Here is a 21,734-nt window from a genome sequence, read left to right as displayed (position 1 = left end):
CATGGTATAACATAGTTTTTTAGAGGTACCAAATTAAGCTACTCTTTTGCTTAAATAAGTTCTTCTTTATGATTACCCAGCTTGCCTTTGCTACACAGGATGATTGCAAAAGTGAATGATGTATTTGAAGATCTGGGTAAGACTGGAAAGCACACCAAAATTAGGAAAGAATACCATACATTCAAATACTTGTCTGGGTTTTAATTTCACAGCATAAGGTTCTTATTGTAACCTACTACTTCTGTGTTGATCACACAATGACTTGCCAGGAAGACTGTCTGACTGTTTGACATACTAACTCTACTGTTACAGCTTTCTGAAAAGGGGATTTATTCTTCTGAGGTTGTACATTTTCCCGTTTGTCATAACAGAGGAAAAATTGATTCAGTCCCTGCTTCTGTTTAGACCTGCACGTTAAATGTCCCACAACAGAAGCTGTTCTGTTTCTGGGACTCATTACCAAGTTGGAGTCTCAATTGAGAAACTGGAGTGATTACTAGTTTGTTTGTCACTGCAGTGATCCAGTAAGAGGAGGGAACCAATCTTCACCCATCTGCTGTGTCTATCTGGATTTCTGCCTGTTCTCAAGCGCCTGGCCAGTCAGCTCATCGTGTGCTTGGGTGTGACTGCAAGCCATGATGAGTCATGGTTTAAGTGCACAACTCAACTCATACCGAAAGGAAAATGAGGCCAATTTTAACTCTACTTTTGATTTTATCTCTAGCTTAGTTCTGTGAAAGTCACAAAGAGCCCAAAACTGCTACACACAGCAAAAGGTAACCCAGTGCAAATAAGACACAGAAGGAGGTATCACCATCAACATGCAAAAAAAGAGAGAAATATACATGAGATTCTCTGTACTGGGTCTGACCATGGTGGAGTCTCTTCTCAAAAATGGAGCATTAGATGATGCACAAACTAGTCATCATCTCTTGTCAGAGGAAGAAAGTTGCTGAAAACAGCAAGTTGAGAATTGGAAAGTGTACTTGCAAATCTGGAACTTGTTATAGAATTGATGGAACTGATTACACAGTGTCATTTCCTGATAACTTGGTTCTTTGCTAAGTTTATGTCTTATGAGGTATTGCCTAGGACACAGTAGTCAGAGAGTTTGGACAGCTGATGATCCACACCTGTGGAGACTGGTTCTGCCAGCACTGGAGACTCACAACCTTTTTTAGAAACCTTTTGGAGGTGGGTTTCGCACAGTGCAAGGTAGGAGCTTCTTGAAATCACTTTCAAAGTTTATCTCAGGAACACACTGTTTATTTTCCCCTTTCCCTTCACAAAATCACAGACTGGTTGAGGTTGGAAGGCACCTCTGGAGGTCATCTGATCCAGCCCCCCTGCTCAAGCAAGGCCACCTCCGTCAGGTTGCCCAGGACCATGGCCAGACAGCTTTTGAATATCTCCAGGGATGGAGACTCCCAACAACCTCCCTGGGCAACCTGTGCCAGTGCTCAGCCACCCTCATAGTAAAAAAGTGTTTTCTGAGCCTCCTGTGTTCCAGTTTGTGCCCATTGCCTGTCACTGGGCACCACTGAAAAGAGCCTGTCTCCGTCATCTTTATACCCTCCCTTCAGATTTGTAACTATTGATGAGATTCCCCCCCTCAGCCTTCCCTTAACAGGGATGAAGTACTAAAGGAGGGCTGAAATAGGCCAAGCTGCCTAGTCAGGGGCTAAGGTGACATATCTACTCAGCAAAAACCTCTGGTGCTGTTCTTGCTGCTGTTGAATGATTACAACACTTCCTGAGACTTGGTTTTTCTCAGGCAAACATGTAAATGTTGCACTTAATGACTGTGTCTTGGGTGTTTGTTGGAGCCTGGATGCTCTTCCAGCCAGAGCTTACCTAGCCTGAGAGCTTTTCAAAACACCCTGCAAAAACACCTGAAAAAGTCAGTGAAGACTTATTTAGACATCCTGGATCACTCAACAGCCTACTGTTACTTTATGCCTTGTGCCAGATTCAATATCCAGACTGGACAAAAGTATCTTAGGCTTGAGTGTAGTCATGAAAAGCAGCCTGTAAGTATGTTGGTGATTGCTAGTTCCTATTGCATATTTTGCATCTTTCCTGAAATGAGCCCCTATCTCTTGTTTGCAGAGCTCACGTAGGGTCTTCAGTCCCCAGAAGAGACCAGCTGGGTTACATGTTAGTTGCTTTACCTCTCAACAAGCATTCAGAGGGGTGAGGAAGAGGAAGGAAAGCAGAGGGAGTGAAGGGCTGCCGCTCTACCAGAAGGGTGGGAGAGAATCAAATTCTTGTGGGTACTTCTTTGCACACAGACTTATTTCCTGATACGGAGAATCACAAACATGACCTTGAATTCCCTGTAAGGTGTTTTCCAGTACATAGCTGATTGTACTAGGACTTTGTGCAAGACTGTTGTCTCTGGTTGGGTGTACTCCATAGGAGGTCAAGACCCTTACAGCCTTTCTAAGAGATGTGACCATTTGTAGGATCTCCAGAGCAATATTGTCTCTACCCGCTTTTGCCAAGCGCACTGCTACTACTGGGGCTTTAAGTGGGAGAGCTCGGCAGAGCAGTCTCCTGATGACTAACCTCTCAGAACACGCAGGGTCAGTTCAGGGTTTGTGAGTTGCTCACAGGAGCAATGTTCTCCGGAGTGTGTTGTACCTGTGTATGTTACCTACTTCTCCTCACGTCCCTCCACCTCAGAATGACTTGGAAAATATGGGATTCTGGGGTTCAGGTGGAGTTTTGCAAGTCACAGTCAACCTGTTTACATCTCTACGTGCAGCCACGGCACAGCGCAGTCATGTTTGGTCCTGATAAGATATAAACCTTCAGCTCTGAGTGCTCATTTGCATGCCTTCCCGCCATGTGAAAGCAAGTTACTGCCTAATAAAATGCAAATGCCTTGTACTTTATGACAAATGCTGTAAATCAGAAATTGTGGTGATTATCTCACATGAAGTCCCTGTAAGAAAGAGCAAAATACCAATGTTGTAGTTAAATGCTTATGAATCACTACCCAGTAAAAAATGACACCACCTGTCACGTTTCACATACGGGCTCAGAAAATGGGGAGAACACACTGAACTGAGGCAGCTAGTGACTGTTGCTCAATGGTTATTATATGACACCAGGAGATATATTACACCGCACATTCCTTTCAGGCAGAGAAACATAGCAGAAACTGCACAGCTGATGCAGTGCTAGGAGAAGAAATCTTAAAATGATAGTTTAAGTAACAAAACCATGCAATATTTTGCATGCAGAGAGTAGAACAAAAATTAGATATTTTTCTCTATGAACTTAATAAATACATACAGAAAGTACATGTAGGTACACAGTAGTGACTATTGCCTTATTAATAGATTGTAAGGCGTAGGTAAGGATGAACAATCCAGGGGCGTTTTTAACAATGTTTCTGGAACAAAGCAATAAATGAAACAGAAGCATTCAGGAATGCAAATGAGCTGCCACTCTAGCTGGGAACGTAGGCTTTGGGATTGGCATTTATAGCCTTTGTAGTAATGTTTATGCAAAATTACACAACTCTAGGGTTGTGTGCTAAATACTCCAAAGAGAGAGTAAAATGGAGTATAGTATACGCTGAGACCTTTATCTGCTAAGACATTTAACAGGGTACATGTCAATAAGCAGAGGAGTAGTCCCACTAAGATCTGAATGAGCAAGCTTTTAAAAAATCTGTTCAAAACATACCCTGTTCTGTTGCATATCAGGAAACATCAGAGATTTTTTTTCTCCATCATTTTGATTTATGTTATTTTAATACTGCTTGGCAGTTTCATTGGTGTCATAATACGATTTAGAAGACTGAAATAATGAAACAGAATGGGAAGGAAACTTCCAAGCACTGATCTTAAAAAACAAGGAATAGCAGATATTTTGTATAAAAACAGTTTTGAGAAAATGCTCTTGTGTAATAATCAATAATAACCAATTTTACTGTCTTTGGAAAATTATTTTTTTCCCCAACTGGTCTCTATATAAGGCTTCTAAACCTGTGTGTCAAAGTTCATTCAGATCAGCTAAAACGTAAACTGATATATAAATAAAACACAGTTTGAGATTCTACCAGTTCTGTCTCTCATTGTGCAAATCTTGTCACTTTGACTGAGAGAAGTCATGTGTCAGCACAGTCATCTTTATTTGGATTAATGGCTGTTCTTCTACCAACAAGAAACTTATAACTGCTTTTATATTGTTGGCAGTTGCATTTGTAAAGGCATGATGACTAAGCTTCACATGTTTCTATTAATACAAAGTTGGCTGTCATTGATATCAATACTTGCTGTTGCATAAAGCATGAAATACTTTAGATAACCACTTAAAAATTGGTAGAAACTTCTCAAATGCACATTGCATTATAGATTTGGTTTTTAAAGTTCTCAGCTGTACAGTGCCAAGGAAGCTTATTTCTGTCAGGACATGAACAGCTTGCTTGTTTTTTCGTTATTTGCCAATCACAGTGGAAATGATGCAGCGCAAAAAACTGCTGACTGAAGAGTCAGTTGTATTTTCTAGGTACTTTCTGGTTTTGAAATAACATTATAGATTATCACAAGTGGTGCAGTTGTTTGAATTCAACTTCTGCCAAGTTTTTGCACTGCTGATGCTGGTAAGAATAGAGGAATCTACCTTAGAAGCTACCTCTGAAGTCCTATCTTGTTATTTTCAATATTAAATATAAAATGATGTTTAAATTAAATGTCTCATTTATTGTATTTGTCATGAAATTCCTTAAATGACATTGTATCTTAACAGTTACATAAAGAGTAATACTGTGTATTGTAGAGCAGCCATCTGCTGCTGCACATAGCTGATTTACTAGAACAGGGGAACAACCAGAAGGACGTGAGTTAATGTCCACTGTCACCTGGTGCAAGGTGACACAAGTCCACTGGTACTATAAATCAGTATACCCCGATGAATGATAATAAAGATGATGAATCTCTCAATCAAGAAAGCCAGCATTTTCATGAGATGAGGCCTGTGATGGGGCTCTCTGACAAGCAATGTATGATCCTACAGGCCCTTAGCTGTAATCTGAAAGCAAGTGCCCCCGCCGAGAGCTGAGCAGACTCGCACCCCAGGAACCTCCCAGCAGTTTGCACAGCTGAGCCTTGAGGAGATCTGCTGTGCTCAGTGTCCTCGGAAGGGTCACTATAAGCTGGGGTCTGGGCACCCATCTGCAATTCTACCCTGAGTTTAGGTAGGACATCCAGCTTATGGCTAAATAACTAGCAAAGACATTAACAAAAGCTTGTGTTGAAAAATTAAAGAACAACATTTTATTTGCAAGCATTGGTCTTCAGTGATTCTTCTGGGGAGCTAGAAGATGTAAAATATTAACTGGAGAAAAAGGGGAGGGAGGCAACTTCACAAATCAAACAGCTAGTGTGTTTTAAAACATACTGCCTTTGGTATAGCAGTTAAAACAGCAGCCGTGAGCTGGCGATAGAGTAGCACAACTGCAAATACTGGCCTGTGGGAGGAGTTTGGAAATATACCTAGGTATATCTAGGTAAACAAATATGCCTGGTTATCTAAAACTGAGGTCCACTTGCATCCAAAATGTTAAACGAAGCAATATGTTCCTTGCTTCTCCTCCTGAACATGGTTAAGTTTACTCTGTCCTTCCCTGTTTGACCTGAGCATCCTCTCAGTGCCTCTGGTTCTGCATCTCAGTATGCACAGGCCAGCAGCAGCCGAAGAAAGTTGGTGCCTTGTCCCTGCTTAAATGCTCTGCTTGAATTTTGGGCTGCGGGAGTGCTGGGTGGCATTTTCAGTGTCCCCAGTCTGCAAGCACAGCGCATATGACAGGCACAGGTGAGGCCTGGCCTCCTGCAAAATGCAGCACGTTGCCTTCTGTCTGGGGCACCTAGCTGGAAACAGAAAGTACTCAGCCCCTTACCTCAGGGCTGCGAATTATACCACAGAATATAAGCATAAAATTTGGGTGGGGAGCCCCACTACTCAAACATCAAGGCCCTGTTTCTTGTTTGCTTTCCCCCCGCTCACAGATTTTGCAAAATTTGCTGGACAAAGACCCACTTGCAACATGAGAGGATCAGTGTTCGTCCTCCGCATGTGTGCTTTGACCTATTTAACCTGTTTTCTGGTGATGGGGACACTGTCCTTGAAGCTGGCAAGTCTTTCCATTTCTTTCCTCTGAGCATTTTTTGAATGATTTTTGCAGAAATTAGTAAAAAGTCGTGGATAACAAAACTGCCGTCACCAGTTTTCATTGGTTCTTCTCATCTCCTTCTGTTCATTAGTTCTCCAGACATTAGCCTGTTTCTGTTGATCAAACAGCTACTCTCCTAGACACATCACAAGGATTTTATTTTAATCCATGTGCATTATTTAAAGCTTGTATTGATGGGTTATAAAAATAGGCAGCAGGCCATTAAAAATGTGAAAATCAGCTTGGATTAAACTGAGCTTGTTCAGACGCTGTCAAGGCTTCAAACAGCAAAATACAACATATTACCAACTATGCTAGCTAACTTCCAGATCCAAGATGTACTTGATTCATTGGCAACATGGCCACCATAGTTAAGCAAGTATTATGGGATATATATATTGAAAATGAAGCTTCATCCAAAGGAAAAAAATAGTCTTTAGGTAGATAATGCCCTGGAAAATCGTTACAGTGAAAGCATAAAATTTAACTACTGATGGAATGAAGTAGAATTAGTTAACCAAAAAATCCTCCAGAAAAAAAATCAGAAGTGCTGAGAAAAGTTGTATCGTTGTCTGTTGAATTTAAACTCATCCTGCTTATAGAAACTGTTAAAGTACAAAATATGTTTGCATTGTCACATAGAGGCAGGAAACAAACTTCTAGGAAAATGGGTTCCAGGCAGGAAAGATGCCTCCAGACTATCAGTGCCAAAGCAGACATACTAGAGATAGAGTCCTCTCCCTACCCTACAGGCGGTGAAAGAGAAATACGCTTATACTGGGGAGAAAAGTTGTTGCTGTTGGTTAAAAAAAAAAAAAAAAGTAAAGAAGGGGCTCAAAAGAGCATTGAAGAAAAATAAATCAACAGGTCAGTAACAGATTGGAAAGCAAAATAATTATAAAACAAGTAGTTTATTGCTAGAGACTCTTACAATCAGGGAAAAGCTGCCCATCAAGAAAGTTAATTGACTGTTAATAAATTCAGACAGTTATTATGTTGCTACCAATAAATTCCATCTTTTAATAAAGTCTTGGCATGGGTATTACATTAATTTTTCTATAGAAACAGCCATCTGACAGCAGGTTGGAGCAGTTCTAACGAAAAACACAATGAAATGGTTCAATTCACAAAAGGACATGAGGAACAAAAGTTCTAGCAGAAAGAACAGGTAACAGAAAAGTTCAGTCCCAAGACTATTTATAAACAGCATTAAAATTAAACATTTCTGCTTTATCAAAATTGACTGTTGGTTCATACCAATGACGCATGGATAAACTGCACACAGATTTTCCAGAAATAATTAGGCAGGAGGATGAAATTAGAGCCAACTTCACAAAGTGCATAGCCTAGCTTTAAAGAAAATTAGTAACAAGATCCAGGAAGGAATCACCTGGAATAGCAGCTGAAAAAAAATAGCGATCCAGATCAGCTTGTCAGCTGTTGAGAGTGAACGGACAAAGTGGGCTGCAGGTGGGGGCACGGCAAAGGATGCCGGGGAGCCCAGGCGCAACGCTTCCCTCCCTTGTGGGTGTGCTCCTGCTTGGAATCCCCAGGAGTTCCTGCAGCAGCGGAGATGAGTCAGCAGATGTGTCCTGGGTTTTTAGGTCCTACAGACCAATTCTGGGGAGGAGGGTGGTAAGAAACCACCACATGCTTTTCTCCTTGTCCTCTGCACATGAAGGAAACGGTCCAAAACAGTCTTTCAAGGAAGCCCCAAAAGACCCACGTACACTGTCAGAAGGTTTACAGTGCATATCTACCTTCTTTCCAGATCCTTATTACTCTGCTAAGGTAGAATAAAAAATCTATTCTTAAGCTGAGGCCTCATCAAAACCCTCTGAAGGTGAAAGAGTGCAGATGAGCAAACTTGTTTGTAGGGTGTATTTCCTGTAGTTCTTAGCTCAAGTCACCAAGTAATTTCTTCTCTCAACATATTAAAAAGGCAGTGTCCTACCACCAGTCAGCTGTCTGTCTCCCAGATTTCCATTTATCAGGTTTCAGACCAGAAGCAGCACAGAGACAGCATTTCTTTGTTGTTTTTTTTTTTATATTTTTCTTTCATAGACTACATAAGTACCAAATGATCTTGTTCTACTTTGAAGATGCTTCAGGCTGAACCCTGAAAAAGCTCAAGTTCTTCTTGAATATAGTTGTCCATATAGTACAGACAACTGTCCATTTGTATCTCATACATCTTCCTTGCAGCACCACAGTAATATTTTTTTAAACTGTTTTTTGACAGGAATGTTTCCATTGTATTTTCCATTTCATTTTCCATTGTATCTCCTCTTAGTGTTGCATGCTCTAGAGCCTCTGTGGAGCTGTGGGAGCATTTGCTTTGCAGGTTTGAAGTCTTTTTGCTGCCTTTGCCACCTGATGGTACCTGTGGAGCCCTGGTGACAAATGGCCACATTTTCTGTCTGAAGACCTCTCTGCCTTCTTTTGCCAGTCACATGAAGAGCAACAGGCAGAATCAGCCAGGCAAGGTGTGGAGCAGTCCCTTTTGCTCCACTTTCCCCTGCAAAAGTTGGAGGTGGCTCCGTAAGGAAGGGAATTCACACAAACCTGCTGTACTGTGTATGGCACGCAGCGGGGCTTTACATCAGACCCCTAAATTCAAGAGAGCAATGACTGTAGCTGCCCAGACATACCATAAGGATTTCAAGTTCCCTTTCATGTGTGCTCAGTTTGTACCCATGCCATACCCACCTTTGTGTGGTTGGCAGAATAGTTTGTTGATATGTATTTGGTTTCTGAGAGGGTTTTTTCAAGTGAAGACAGAACAATTTGGTGCTGATGCGACTCAGAATCCAAGTTTTAGGTACTTTTTATGTCCACACAGCATGACTCAGAGTACCAGGAGTCTCAGTTTTAACAGCCTTCTGAGAAGGCTAATATTTAAGTACAGAGAGCTAAGTTTTAAGTGAATGAATGGCTTTTTATACAGATGCAAGATGCAGCAAGGAAGAGGCCCATAACTGGTGGGTGACTGGACCCCAAGGTCCCTATACAGTCAGTGGAAAAATAAAAGACCTCTATAGGAGGCACTTACAGTTTGAACAAACGCCTACTCTCTGCTGTTGACTCTCTTCCCAGAATAGCATCAGGCCCAGATAACATGCAATCTGAATTGCTCGCATCTTTTTTAAACTGGGGCACTTTCTGTGTTGTCCAAGTCCTTGTCAGTTGTCAGTGGAGATCTTCATACAGTCTAAATTTTCAAAGGTGAAGACTGGCTTGCTGTGACATGTCAATTTTTATTTATTTCAAAAATAAGATGTTCAGAAAGCCCTATTACCCAGTCCCTGAGAATGAAGCCCTGAAAGACTACTGCATGCTGCTTACCCAAACACTACTTAGTTTTGAAAACTTGAATTAAATTACATAGTGAGCAATCCAAGCCCACTGTGGACTACTCCTCTTCTTCTAACATCCTTTAGCTGGCATTGACTCTTGTAACTAAAATGGTATTTAGAAATGTATTTAATAAATAATTAAATGGGGCTGGAAGTTTTTCTCTATTTTAAATAAAAGTCCTCAATAATGCTACAGTAAGGATGAGACTAGCTGAAGATGATGTGTTTCATAAATCCTCTGCTTGATTCAGACAGATATTAAGAAATTCCTACTCTTGAAATAGGAAAGTGCATCATCAAACAAAAAGCTCCAAATGCTTAAGATCATACTGAAATAGTCATTCTGTTTGTTCAGCTGTACATATCATGATAGGTCTGAGCTCACTGCCTATCTATCTTATAAAGGCACTCTACTTTAAGTTCCTTATCTTTTGTAAGCATATGTTTTAATACTCCTGACTAGATAAAAAAGAAGAAAAGGAAAAAAGAAAGGCAAAAGGCAAAGGCAAAGGCAAAGGCAAAGGCTGGGAAGGGAAGGGAAGGGAAAGGAGAAAGACAATGAAGGAAAAGCTTTGGTTTTGATTAGTAGTGATTAGTGATGATAAAGCAAATCAGAAAAGTAGCAATGGGTTCTAGCCAAATTTAAAGGCAGAGTCTTCTTCCTTCCTGGGTCCAGGTGTTTGATCATTTTGTATTTGAACAAGACATCTTCCTCCTTCACCATTTACAATGACCAAAGGAAGGGTATTGACAGCATGGGAGAATCAAATTATGAGATGAAATCACAAGCAAAATTGTCTGCGGTCATATATGCCTGTCCAAAGTATGCATTTGTGGGGGAGAGCAATCTGTGTGCTGAACAGTCACCAATGCATTGAAGCTCTTGGGTTACAGAGTAAGTTCAGCTAGGAAATATTTTAGCTCTAAGTCTCTACTTGCCACATGCAAACTGAAAATTTCATAAGCTTATTACACATCCAAAATTGAGCAGGCATTCACGTGGAGGGCAGACAACACACCTTTAACCCAAGCACTCCTCCTCTGCCCAGTTCCTACATCAAAAGCAGAGGGGAGTTCCTCCGAGAAAAGGGTGCTGCAACCACAACTCTGAAAAACATTTATTTCTCTATCTCATCTTTGAAGCAGCTGAGATCTCCTCTTACTGGAAGAATAAGGAGGGGTATGTGAAGGGAAAGGAAAGAAGGAATGGACCTATCTGATGGAGACACTCAAGGCATTTTCATCCTAGTCCAGTATTTCTGCTAAATTTTTCCAAAGAAAAGAAAAGCAGGAAGAGTATTTCTAAAATTCTTTAACGGTATTATGCTGTTACTTTTCTAGTTAAGAGCCATTTCTAGATATGTTTTATAGTGCTTTGTCAATGTTTGACATTTCTTCTGTTGTATTTACTTGCCTTTTTTTTAACTCATATAGTTCCATATAATGACCCTACAGAGCCACTTCATAAGGGTTGGCATGGCTGCAGCTGTGCAAGTAGGATCAAATGCGCTTACCAGGAATGACAAAAGAGAATGTTTTCTTCATTACTTTTGACATCTTATGCCAGCATCTGGTTCGTTTGGCAGCTGCAAGTGGACCTAGACCCAGATCAAGGCGCTGGAGCAAGATGCCTGAGTTTTGTACACACCTCACAGCATGAAGGTCCTCCCTGCTATTAGACGCTGTGAGCACCTGTTTAGCTCCTTGACAGGCAGCTCAATGGAAAGGCCCCAATACAGCACGGTGTTTAAACACTCCAAGCATGTAATTAAATTCCAATGAACTTTCAACAGTCAGGTTTCAAGCTGAGGTGCTGGTCTCTGTGGCCTTGATCCAGCAAAACACTTCAGTGCATGAAGAAAAGTTTAACACTGTGAATAGTCCTATTAGCAAATCAGTGGGAACTACTCATCCCTTAAAGTTAGGTATGTGTTCAAGAGATTTGTTTGATGTGGCCACAGTGCCCCATGATAAGTGCTGTGTTGAACCAGGGTCTAAATCCAGTTTACCACGTGGTGCCTTCTTGGCATTGCTCATTACCTACCAGGCAGCCCTGCTTACTTAGATGTGGACACCCTCATTTCAGAAGCAATGTTAAGCACTTTTAAATGCCACTTTCTCTTGATAAAAATTCAGTGACGATTCCCTTTTGGACAGTAATATAGTGGTAGATTTACATCAGAGCACTCTGGCAGTCAAACTGTGAATTAAAAGTCTCTTGAATAGAAATTATAGGATTAGGAGAATATCATAAACATCTGAAAACACTGCATATACAGTCATACTCAGGAGATACACAGCTATCAAAAACTGCTAGCAAAAATATTGTCCACTGCCTTTGGCAAAATCCTGTTTATGTTTTCTTTCATCTTCATGCCTCACCTTTAAATACAGTGTAACTAGAATTTTGTCCCTTGCCAGGTTTCAGCCAAGTGACAAAAACATAAACCTCTTTTTGTTAATTAAAGGGGAATTCTGAAATAGCTAAAGTAGAAAAGCAAACTTACTAGCATGCTTTTTCTGCTCTTTTTCCTTCCAAAACATTCTAGGATCCCAAATTTTCCAAAAACGTGGTTGTTCAAGTAAACTGTGGGGTGTGCAAGAGCCACCAAATTCATTGCTGGTAAAACAATCCTAATATTCCAGCATAACCACTTTGGGTTGTTGAAACTGAACTGTGGCTGGAACATTGCCCATGTATTAGGGCACTCTTCCAAAGTCTAACACTTCCCATGTTCAGATTACTTACCCTAAATACAAAGAGAAAAATAGGAAGATAACACTAGTGTTTTCTTTTAGAAAAGTGTAACTCATGAGTACCAGGCTGTATGAGACTTAAGGCATATTAAAATTTGCCAGCAAAAAAGAGGTACATCAGTCAGCTGTTCCGTGTTATATAAAGCATATTTGATACTTTGTTTTTGTACCATTAAATAAGTATTTTTTACATAAAGTGTCTGCAATCAGTTAGTACTGTCTAGTAATTTGAGAAAGTAAAGCCATATAGGCCAGATTTCCAGGCACATAAAACCAACTGAACTCAACAGAGGTACTTTGGCTAAATAAAGCCACTACGATATAATTTGTAAGTATTATGAACTTTTTCAGCTCCTCTAGGATGCCAGAACTTATTTAACTTGGGTGCTCATGTTAGCTGTTGTCCAATATGTTGTTGAAAACTACACCTTTGTGCTAGTATCTGTAGTATCTTAAAAATATTGGATATCACTCTTTTGGTAGTTTCAGACGTGATCAGATGGTGAGAAATTAGTATACTGCCCTATACCTAGATATATAAAGAATTAGTAGCTATAAACACTTAAATAAACGAAACTCCACTTGGACAAACATAATTGTATACCCAAAACATTTACTGAGGTATCTCTGCTTCCTAATAGTAGTGGGAGATGTCACATTACCCACCAGAGGGAGCTCATACAGTCAAATGTAAGGGTATCTTTTACAGACTTAAACTAATGGCAGCTATTTAAAGGGTTATAAATAGATTTAAGCACATTTTTAGCAGTTAGTGCATAGCTGGATGTAATTTATATTAGCTGGGAACTGTAATATGTTTTTTTTTCCTTGAAAGAATAGTCCTTTTTTGAAATTATTTAAAAAATAAGTGTTCATATTCTTCTTGGTGCAGATAACTTCATAATGAGGTACTGTTTCATGTATGAGTAGTGGGCTTTTTTTCTAATTAGAACACAACCAGGGAATGAGCTCCCTGAATAAACCTAATATTTAGAACAGTGTTTATAGGAGTATGTTTGAATGTGCCTCTGTCTTCCATGAATATTAACACTTGCCTTGTATTATTTTGTACTGACATCTAATCAGCAAATCTATATGCTGATGTACTTGCATAACATGAATACAAAAGGGTCTGACCACAAGACAGTCAAGGTTTTTAGCAGGTAATGTTTTTAAATGATGCATTTGCTTCTGACTACTCTTAAAAATTCAGATTGGTGGACTTATTTCAGCTATCCAAGCACAGCAGAGGAGTGTGAAAAGCAAGAGTCAAAGGAGCAAGCTGGGGAGAGCACTGCGATGCAATGGCTGTGGAGGAAGTCTGTAGGCACAGGGCAATCTGGGTTGTGTGCTGAGATGTGTCATACACTTGTAGGAAAGTCACAAGACAGAGGTGGAAGTTTTGCGATCACAGAACATTACATCACTATCCCTTCATGTGGGTAATTGGGGATCTAGTTAATAAAAGCACCAAACCCTACCTGCACAATGAAAGCAGCAAAAGCCCATTAGTGGGGATGCATTTATTTCAGTACCGAAGTGCTCTAGCTTCAGTGTAGTTTTCACTATACATAGGCTATTTATCAAGGCTTTAATTCATTTATCTTTAATGCAAATACAGCAGCTGGCATGGTATTGGGCTCAATGATCCTTATGGGTCCCTTCCAGCTTGAGATATTCTACGATTCTATGATTCTATGATTAGGAGAAGAGTCATATACTGATACTGGTTATTCCTCTTTCTATAGAGGAACCATCTGCAATGCTGTGAGCATCTTTATCGTAGTATAGCTCTGTTGATACTAGACATATTAGACAAAAACATAACTTTAATGAAGTAAATATTCCAGTACAAAATGTTTGTGTAGACTAGGCTTGGAAAAGCCTTGGGAAACATCCAAACAAAAGCTTCTTAGTGTTGAGCTAAGGACAACAGCCTATACATGTCACTGGTGCAAGCCATAAAAAGCGAGAAAGCAAGCAGTTAAGGCACACAGCTCACTCACCAGTTCCTCTTCTTAGCTCTAACTACTTCCTTTCCATCACTTACAGTTCTCATATCACTTTAGTCATCCTGAGCACCCAAGGCACAGTCTGGCATCTGGCCACACATTTGTTACATCAGCACACACATCCTCATTTCATTTCCTTAATTTCTGTATTAAAATCTAATAGAAAATTCAGACAAATCACTAAATCCACAGACCACCTGCTCTCATATTTTCCTAACCAGTTCAAAGAAAGCAAGGATATCTCATAGCCAGCACCTGCATGTTGGCAGAGTGCCTTGCTGCCGTATACCAGCACGGAATCACAAACTTTGTACGACTGTAATGTTTGGAAACCATCTCAAGCACACGGCGATCATCAGACTACGTCACGAGATCACCAGTCAACTGGATCTGAGCTCTAGACTGATGCCGCTTACTCAGTAAGGGGTACAGATGCATGGGGTTGTGGTTGGGGCAGGGGGGGGATTAGAGGAACTGAGGTTTAGAAGGGGGAACTGATGATTGGTGTGTAGAAAAGCTGAGTGACTCATATGCTAAATCTTGTGCTTTCTACAATGTAAACACCAGACTGTGCAGTCTAGAAAGCCTGGGCTGAGGTTAACAGTCTTTTGTGAACGATTGTTATCTTTCATTCATACAGGTATGAGTAACGCATGACATCCCTTGTAAGGAGCGCTGAAGAACGTAGAGGTGACTGGCACTGTCCCAAGCAAGGTAGTTTTTTTTCATTCTTATAAAAGAATAGACTTCTTTGAATTTAAAATGTCTGTTCTTATCCCAGAGAAGCCCAGCAGGATGGACAATGGGGTCCAGCTTTTCAGCACCTGTTCAGTAATAGCCCTAGGCCTTCATTGCTGCAGACCTTCCAGGTCTGTCATGAAGACACTTAACAGTTTCATCATGGGTTTTCCAAGGATGTTCACCGTATTATCCATGCATATACATGCCAGGACACTCTAACAGGAGGGAGAAGACCCTCAGGGCTGTGGGTGTGCACGTATGTCTGTGGAAGCCTGTGCACGGGAGAGAAGAGTCATGCCAGCACCCAGGTTTTGTCAACTCTCCTCACAATCCTGCTGGCCAGGGCCGGCGCTCCCCCTGCTACCTCGCTGCCTGGACCTAACTTCCTTTCCCTGCAACCCTCTTCTTCGGTCATTGCACACCTCGCACCCTCCACGAGAAGAGAAGCAAGGCTCCTCCAGACAGCAGCATCCCCTGCTCCTCTAGACACTTCCATCTTGTGTGTTGAACAAGCAAAGAATTTTATGTAGGAAAAACCACCAAGTGACTCCGTGACGAAGACGGTGACTAGCTCATTTCTGCAAGGCAGTCTGTGACTGGAGTCTGAGCAGCAAATGGACACGTGCCAGAGCTCCTCAACCACATAGCCCAAAGGAAGGCTGAGAACACACCTCTGCCTTGTACCCTTGCATATTTGTACCTGCTGTGAACAGTGTGCAATGCTCACAAAGGCCTAGATGGCAATAACGCCTCCGGGGGGAGGTGACACACTTCCAAAGATTATTAATTCACAAAACCAGCCAAAATAAAGATGATCCTGGAAAGGGAAACATTAAAAAAAAAAGCCGCCAAACCCAAACCTGCAGGTCCTTATCTTCCAGACTTTTTTCAAGTGTAAAATCACCCTAGCCTTTGGCTGTTTCAAGACTGCATGAGTCATATCCTTGCTAACTGGAATACTTAAATTGAGCTTGTTCAGCATTTGTTATGATGGAAGGAAGTTAGTTTGTAATAATAGGAAATGGAAAGCACAGGGCTTGTTTTTTTAAACCCATGTACTTCACTGTTTTCTTAAGTGGTCTGAAGCAAATGCATTTGTCATTGTAGTGGCCTGCTTACTTTTACTAACCTGAATAACCTGGATAATAGCAGGAAATACACTTTATCTGTGTAACAGAACGTACCTATGTAGCTGTATGCATTTAGCAACTTCTTTTGTCATCTGAGCCTTTCACATGTCTTTCCTTGCCTTCTGACCACTGGTGAATTGCCAGCAAGAGCCTCAGACTGTGCTGTTGTTTTGCTGAATACAACTGCAGTTGTCACAGGCTGTAGTCAGAAGTTTATAAAATTTAACGTTTCATTGGCAGTTGAATTCAAAAGCTGAAACTGGCTTCTAAGTTCTTGGGTGAAATACGATGTAAAAACATTATTTGAAATAATTATATAAAACTCTTTTTTACAGTGCTATACTTACAATGGACCTAGCTAGCAGACCAATTTAAGGTCTCCTCTCCAGAAGGACACAAATCATAACTGTCTGTTTGGAAAATACAGCATAAATATGACAAACAAATGTTTTCTTAAAAAACTTAATTTCAGCTATTAAGTCAGCAGAGCTATGCAGTTTGAAGTAATATCTAAAGAAAAATTCAGCATGTCAAAATTGGAGATTTATTGAATATGAACATGTTTATCATTATTATGCTCTTGATAAAAAAATCAAGAGATGTATGATAGATACAGCAGTTACCTCTCAGAAGGTTGTTCTAGCCATTTTTACTCTTTGCAACACTTGAATGATCTTCTGGGTTATGTTGACTTTTCTGCATTTTAATTTCACTTGCCTATGAATATTTTTGGAAAATTCCATTTATCTACCCTCCTGTCTTAGAATCCCATTTTGCTGTTATTTTTTCTTTAAAAAATTGTTTTTGTGAGATACTTTAATTTTTCATCCTTGGTACTTCTATTTCAGTTTTACTCATTTGGATTGTGATGCAATTTCTCTCAGTCACTATTCTCAGGCACACGAGCATCCATGCTGGCAGGCAAATATATTGATACAAAGCAGTTATTTTTTACTTTCACCATAACTAAAAGTAAGAGGAAAAATTTGACTACAAATAGCCAGAGTCCGGATCAAATACAGATCTCTGACTTCAATTAGTTTGGGATGTTTTAAGAGTTCCATATTTAGCCAGACTGGTAGCTGGACCACACCACAGATTTGGTGTCTGTACACCTGTAAAAATGTTTCCTGAAGACTTCCATACTGGTCAGTCTCTATAGGTTAGAAAAGCCATATTCCCTGGCTACTCTCAAATCGCTGTGTGTCACAAATGATGCCCAGCTTTCCTTCTCTACATAACTTTGGCTGTTCCTCAGGTTTTTCTCAAAGAGTATGATCTGATATTATTCTGACATCTAAAACATAATGGCTGCACTTAAATAGAAAATTTAAAGGTGAACAAAGTTATCTATAAGTAAAGTTCTGCTGTCGGATCTATCTGCATCCAAAGTCACTCTGCTAATGAAATAATTTTATGTACTTTGTGCAGTTTCCAATGAGTTCACTGAAATCACCAGACTGGCTGTTTCCAAAGCTAGATAGAAAAATCTGTGACTAAATCAGCAAATTATTTTTGAAAACAACAATCTTGTTGTTCAAAACACATAAATACAGATAAAAATTATATATCTCAGATTATGCAGCATCCTGTGCTCAAAGCAAAACCCTGAAGTCTGTACAGGTTATGTTTCCCATCAGCGCAAAACTCAGACAAGGCTTTTCCAGCATTCCCAGGCTTGCTATCCCAAGTGGTTTTTATTCATTATGTTTTTTTTCTCTTCAACTTTCACAAGATACAGTGAAAATTGGACCCTCAGATAACAAAGAAAGAGGAATAAATACAGAGTTATACTGCCTGCAGAGCATCCCAGCAGAAAGCACATGCCTCAGAGTGGGTGATTTCCCTTTGTGTCTCCGCAGTGGCCAGGGTAAGGGAGTAAGCAGTGCCCCTGCCCCTGCGGCTCAGGAGGAGAAGCGGAGACAAGGCTGTCCTCTCCCGCTACCTCCTCATACTCTCCTACTGCAGTGTCAGGTGCTTGTAGTAATGCGGAGACTGTTTTCATCTGCAGGGAATGCTGTAGGTAGTTATCACAGAGAAATAAAGGGCAGCTTGTATTTTTTTGTCCCCTTTGCTGCCAGAATTACAGGGGAACATTTTGGTGTCAAAAGACTTTCCCAGGAATTGTTCTGATTAACATAAAATCCCATTTTTATAAGAGATTAGTGATAATAATCAAAGCAAAAGTTCTGGCAGAAATCTTAAGTTCCCAGTTTTCAATTACTAAGACACATTTCAGTACTAATGACACATCAAGTTGAATTCCAACCTCATGAAGATGTAATAAGCTGCATCTGTCAAGCAGAGTTAAAAATACAGGGTGATTTAAGAACATTGAGAACATAAATTGGCTTTTCTATATCTGCTTTTAATGAAAAAAATACTGTATGAATAGAAATGGAAGTATAACAAAGAATTTTCACTTGATCTAGGAAAATACAGGGATAAATAGAGCAAGTAAAACTAACATTTTACTTCCAGGTCATTTGTGTATTACGGAACTCCTGTCCCTACTTACAGCCACTTATGTTTCAAAACAGATGGGGAAATAAGAACAAAATATCCTCACAGTACTTTTACTGACATATTCTCAGTGGAAACTATGATGTGATACTCATATATTAATTTTTCATTTCTTGCATGCCAAAAAGTACAATAAAGAGACTTTCAAGCTATCTTTATGCTTGAGGAAGGAAAGGTTGATCTCATCTGCTTCCTTTTAATTTCATAACTTGCAAACTATTACTGCCAGTACACTCGTTTGATAAAAAATAATTATGTTACTTCAATTTTTAATGTGCAATTTCTCAGATTTTATACAACAATGTAAAGTTGACATGGAACAATGAAGTATAATTTTTACCAGTGAGGAGATCTGTGTTAAGATAACTTCCAAACACTTTAGGCATGAGGAAAATAATTAAAAAAATCTTCACCAAACTAAAATTAACATACATGTATTCCATATATTAACATTGTCCCTGCTGTATGCCTTAGTATGGTCCAAATTCCCAACACAGAGACTATTTATATCATTTTCTAGTGTGTCCATATCTTCTTAAATTGGAAGAAATATGTTTAGAAAGGAAACCTGATCTACTAGAACATATAATGAGGATAGATTAACTTCAATTATGTTACTTGAAATAAAATATCCATTATATAATGGATGAAATATCCATTATATTAAGCTACTGGCTGGCAAGCATTAAATCAAATATAGACTTCTACATACTCTGTATCTGTAGTAAAGTATTATAACATATTAAACAGACCTTTATTTTAAAATCTCTTTCCAGCACAGGACCAATCCTGTAGTAACTGCCTCACATAAGCTAGTTGCGAGTTATGAGGACCCCTGTCTTTTTTGGTACTGTATTCTGAGCTTTTCCAGTTGCTCTACACACTGTGTCTGGGCCAGCTTCAGTGTTCGGTTCTCCTCTGTCAGTTCTGCATACTCCTTCGCCAGCTGAGCAGCATCCATGCTTTCTTTTTCCACTTGTTCCAGCCTGGCAATCAGCTCCTTTCTGACAATTATGAAAAAAACCCAAAGATTAAAAATGGCAGCATGCAAAAATTTGTCGTCGTGTGTTAGGTTAAAGCTGGACTATAGGTGTTAACATGGTATTACTTGAGCTCTTGTGAAACAAAGACCTAGAAAATTAATTTGTTAGAGTCCTCCTTTTCCCTTTAAAAGATGAAGCTGCCAAAATCTCTGATAGGTTTGCTGTTCAGCGACCAAACCTGTAAAATGCTGTGGACCTTCAAGTATCTCTAACTTCAGTAAGAGTTGAATATGCAGTTCATAGGGGAGAATCAAGTTCTTGGAGACCACATGCTAATATTTTGCCTGAAGAATAACAATTCATTTTTCTCTCAATACTAAACATATCTGAAAGAGAGCGAGGGGGTTTTTGCTCAGTTGGTTAGCTTTATCAGTAAATTCTGTGAAGTACGCCTGGTTTCCTTTTCTCTGCTACAAAGAAAAACGATTCTAGTAAATACTAGGTACATGAATCTGAACTACATATATCGTTTCTATAATGTGTTTATGCTCAGTCCTTAGTCCTACTGCTGAGGAAGAGTGATAAAGCTGCAAACCTGACCCCTCCTGGTCTTTTTAAGAGCAGACACAGGAGGATTCAAGCTGTTGCTTCTTTCTGGAGTCACACAGTGCCCTGTATTCCCAGAGCTGGCCGGGAGCTGGAGTCTCCTGTATAGTATCAACTGAAATTACGTCAGCACAAGTTAAGATAAAAGAGCTCCTAAAACAAAACACACTGAAGGCATGAGTAACTCACAGGGTATCTAATCGCTCTCCACTTAGCTACCCAGCAGGCTAGCCTGGCCTCTGCTTTTTTCCCCCTTTAAGTCAAATCACTTATTCACCCCTGCTACAGGAAGTCTCTTCTAAAAGGTTCTTAGTTCTTCTGATCATTCTATCTCAGAGATTAGTTAATCTTTAACTGTTCATAGCCCTGTGACTTTATTTCTCAGTCATGTCAAAACAATGCTTGTAGATCATCAGTGGGAAGATGTAATGCCTTCAAAGCGGATAGCTTTTGCTGCAGTCTTTAAAGGAGCCCTCTTGACAAGCTAGACCAGTGCTTTCAGACAGGAAATTCCTACAGATCAGTAACTCTATCGCCACAGGTCAGAGTCTCCATGAAACGATAACATTTCAGTATTTGCTGATCACTTACATTACTTATAGCTGCAAAACGACCACTTACAGCAGCAAAGCTGTAAGCACCTGGGTTTTGAAAAACACTTCTATGTGTCCTTCTTTTAGGATTGGTTTGATCTTCCTCTGTCTTTACTACAGCTTTCAGTGATAGCAGTTTGCCCGTGGTTTAGCTGACTGTTTATGGTCGCAGTTACTGCAGTTCAAGGAGACACAAGTTAGAAGAGACCCCCAGCATACTCATTTCTTCCAACTGTGTTTCCCATACAGAAAAAAAGAAGGGAAGAGTTAGCAGCCTTTACAGCAATTTTAAATCATCCAGAAGTTGAAGTATATAGAAACCCTCCTGTAGCTAAATATGTTGCCTTTGTTTTATACCACTGAGGTAATGCATAGCAGCTATGCTGCAGCAAAGCCTCTTCTCTTCCCTTTCACCAGGTGAAAGGTTATATTCAATCAGCTCTTCAAGAGAAAATATCAAGAGCATATTTTTGTTCAGCAGAATTCTATTAACATTTGGCACAACAGAGTTGTAACAATTTTAAAAGCAGCAAGCCATTAACAAGTTCATTTCTCTTTGCTTGGGCCATGCTAGATCAACCAATTTTCAAACTGGCCAAAATGAACTGATCTTGCTAGACAGTTTGATATTCCAGCTCCTATTAATGGGACTATAGGCCATGAAGGAGTAATTGCATGTATGCTTTAAAGGGTGAGAAACGCATTTAGAGACAATGAGATTTTACAAGTCCAGCAGCCTTAATCACTTCAGTCTCTTAGGGCTTCCTCTAGAAGAATTTTGTCTCTTGGGACCAAAAGAGAGCTTCAGCAATATTTCTTTGCAATTATTCTACTGGTGCAATGCCGGAC

The 21,734-nt window shown here is 39.9% G+C and overlaps 1 protein-coding gene and 1 long non-coding RNA gene across 6 annotated transcripts in view; one reads left to right on the top strand and one right to left on the bottom strand.

The window, feature by feature from the left end:
* Positions 1-1,319: 1,319 nt before the first annotated feature.
* On the top strand, positions 1,320-20,113 carry LOC121233440. The gene is made up of 3 exons (XR_005932865.1): positions 1,320-2,353; positions 17,255-17,258; positions 20,103-20,113. It is a non-coding gene; the product is annotated as an uncharacterized LOC121233440 (long non-coding RNA).
* The window catches only part of MAP3K7CL (MAP3K7 C-terminal like), a 31,265-nt gene continuing 28,058 nt past the window's right edge, over positions 18,528-21,734 (bottom strand). For all 5 annotated transcript variants that reach the window (XM_030021057.2, XM_030021060.2, XM_030021059.2 and 2 more), the window contains one exon: positions 18,528-19,707. In XM_030021057.2, coding sequence (XP_029876917.1) covers positions 19,527-19,707 — 181 coding nt within the window. In that variant the 3' untranslated portion in view covers positions 18,528-19,526. The remainder of the gene's footprint in view (positions 19,708-21,734) is intronic.

This window comes from Aquila chrysaetos, chromosome 7, assembly GCF_900496995.4.
Source record: "Aquila chrysaetos chrysaetos chromosome 7, bAquChr1.4, whole genome shotgun sequence".
NCBI lineage: Eukaryota > Metazoa > Chordata > Aves > Accipitriformes > Accipitridae > Aquila > Aquila chrysaetos.
Note: the sequence above shows the minus strand (reverse complement) of the source record. Positions and strands in the feature narration are given on the sequence as shown.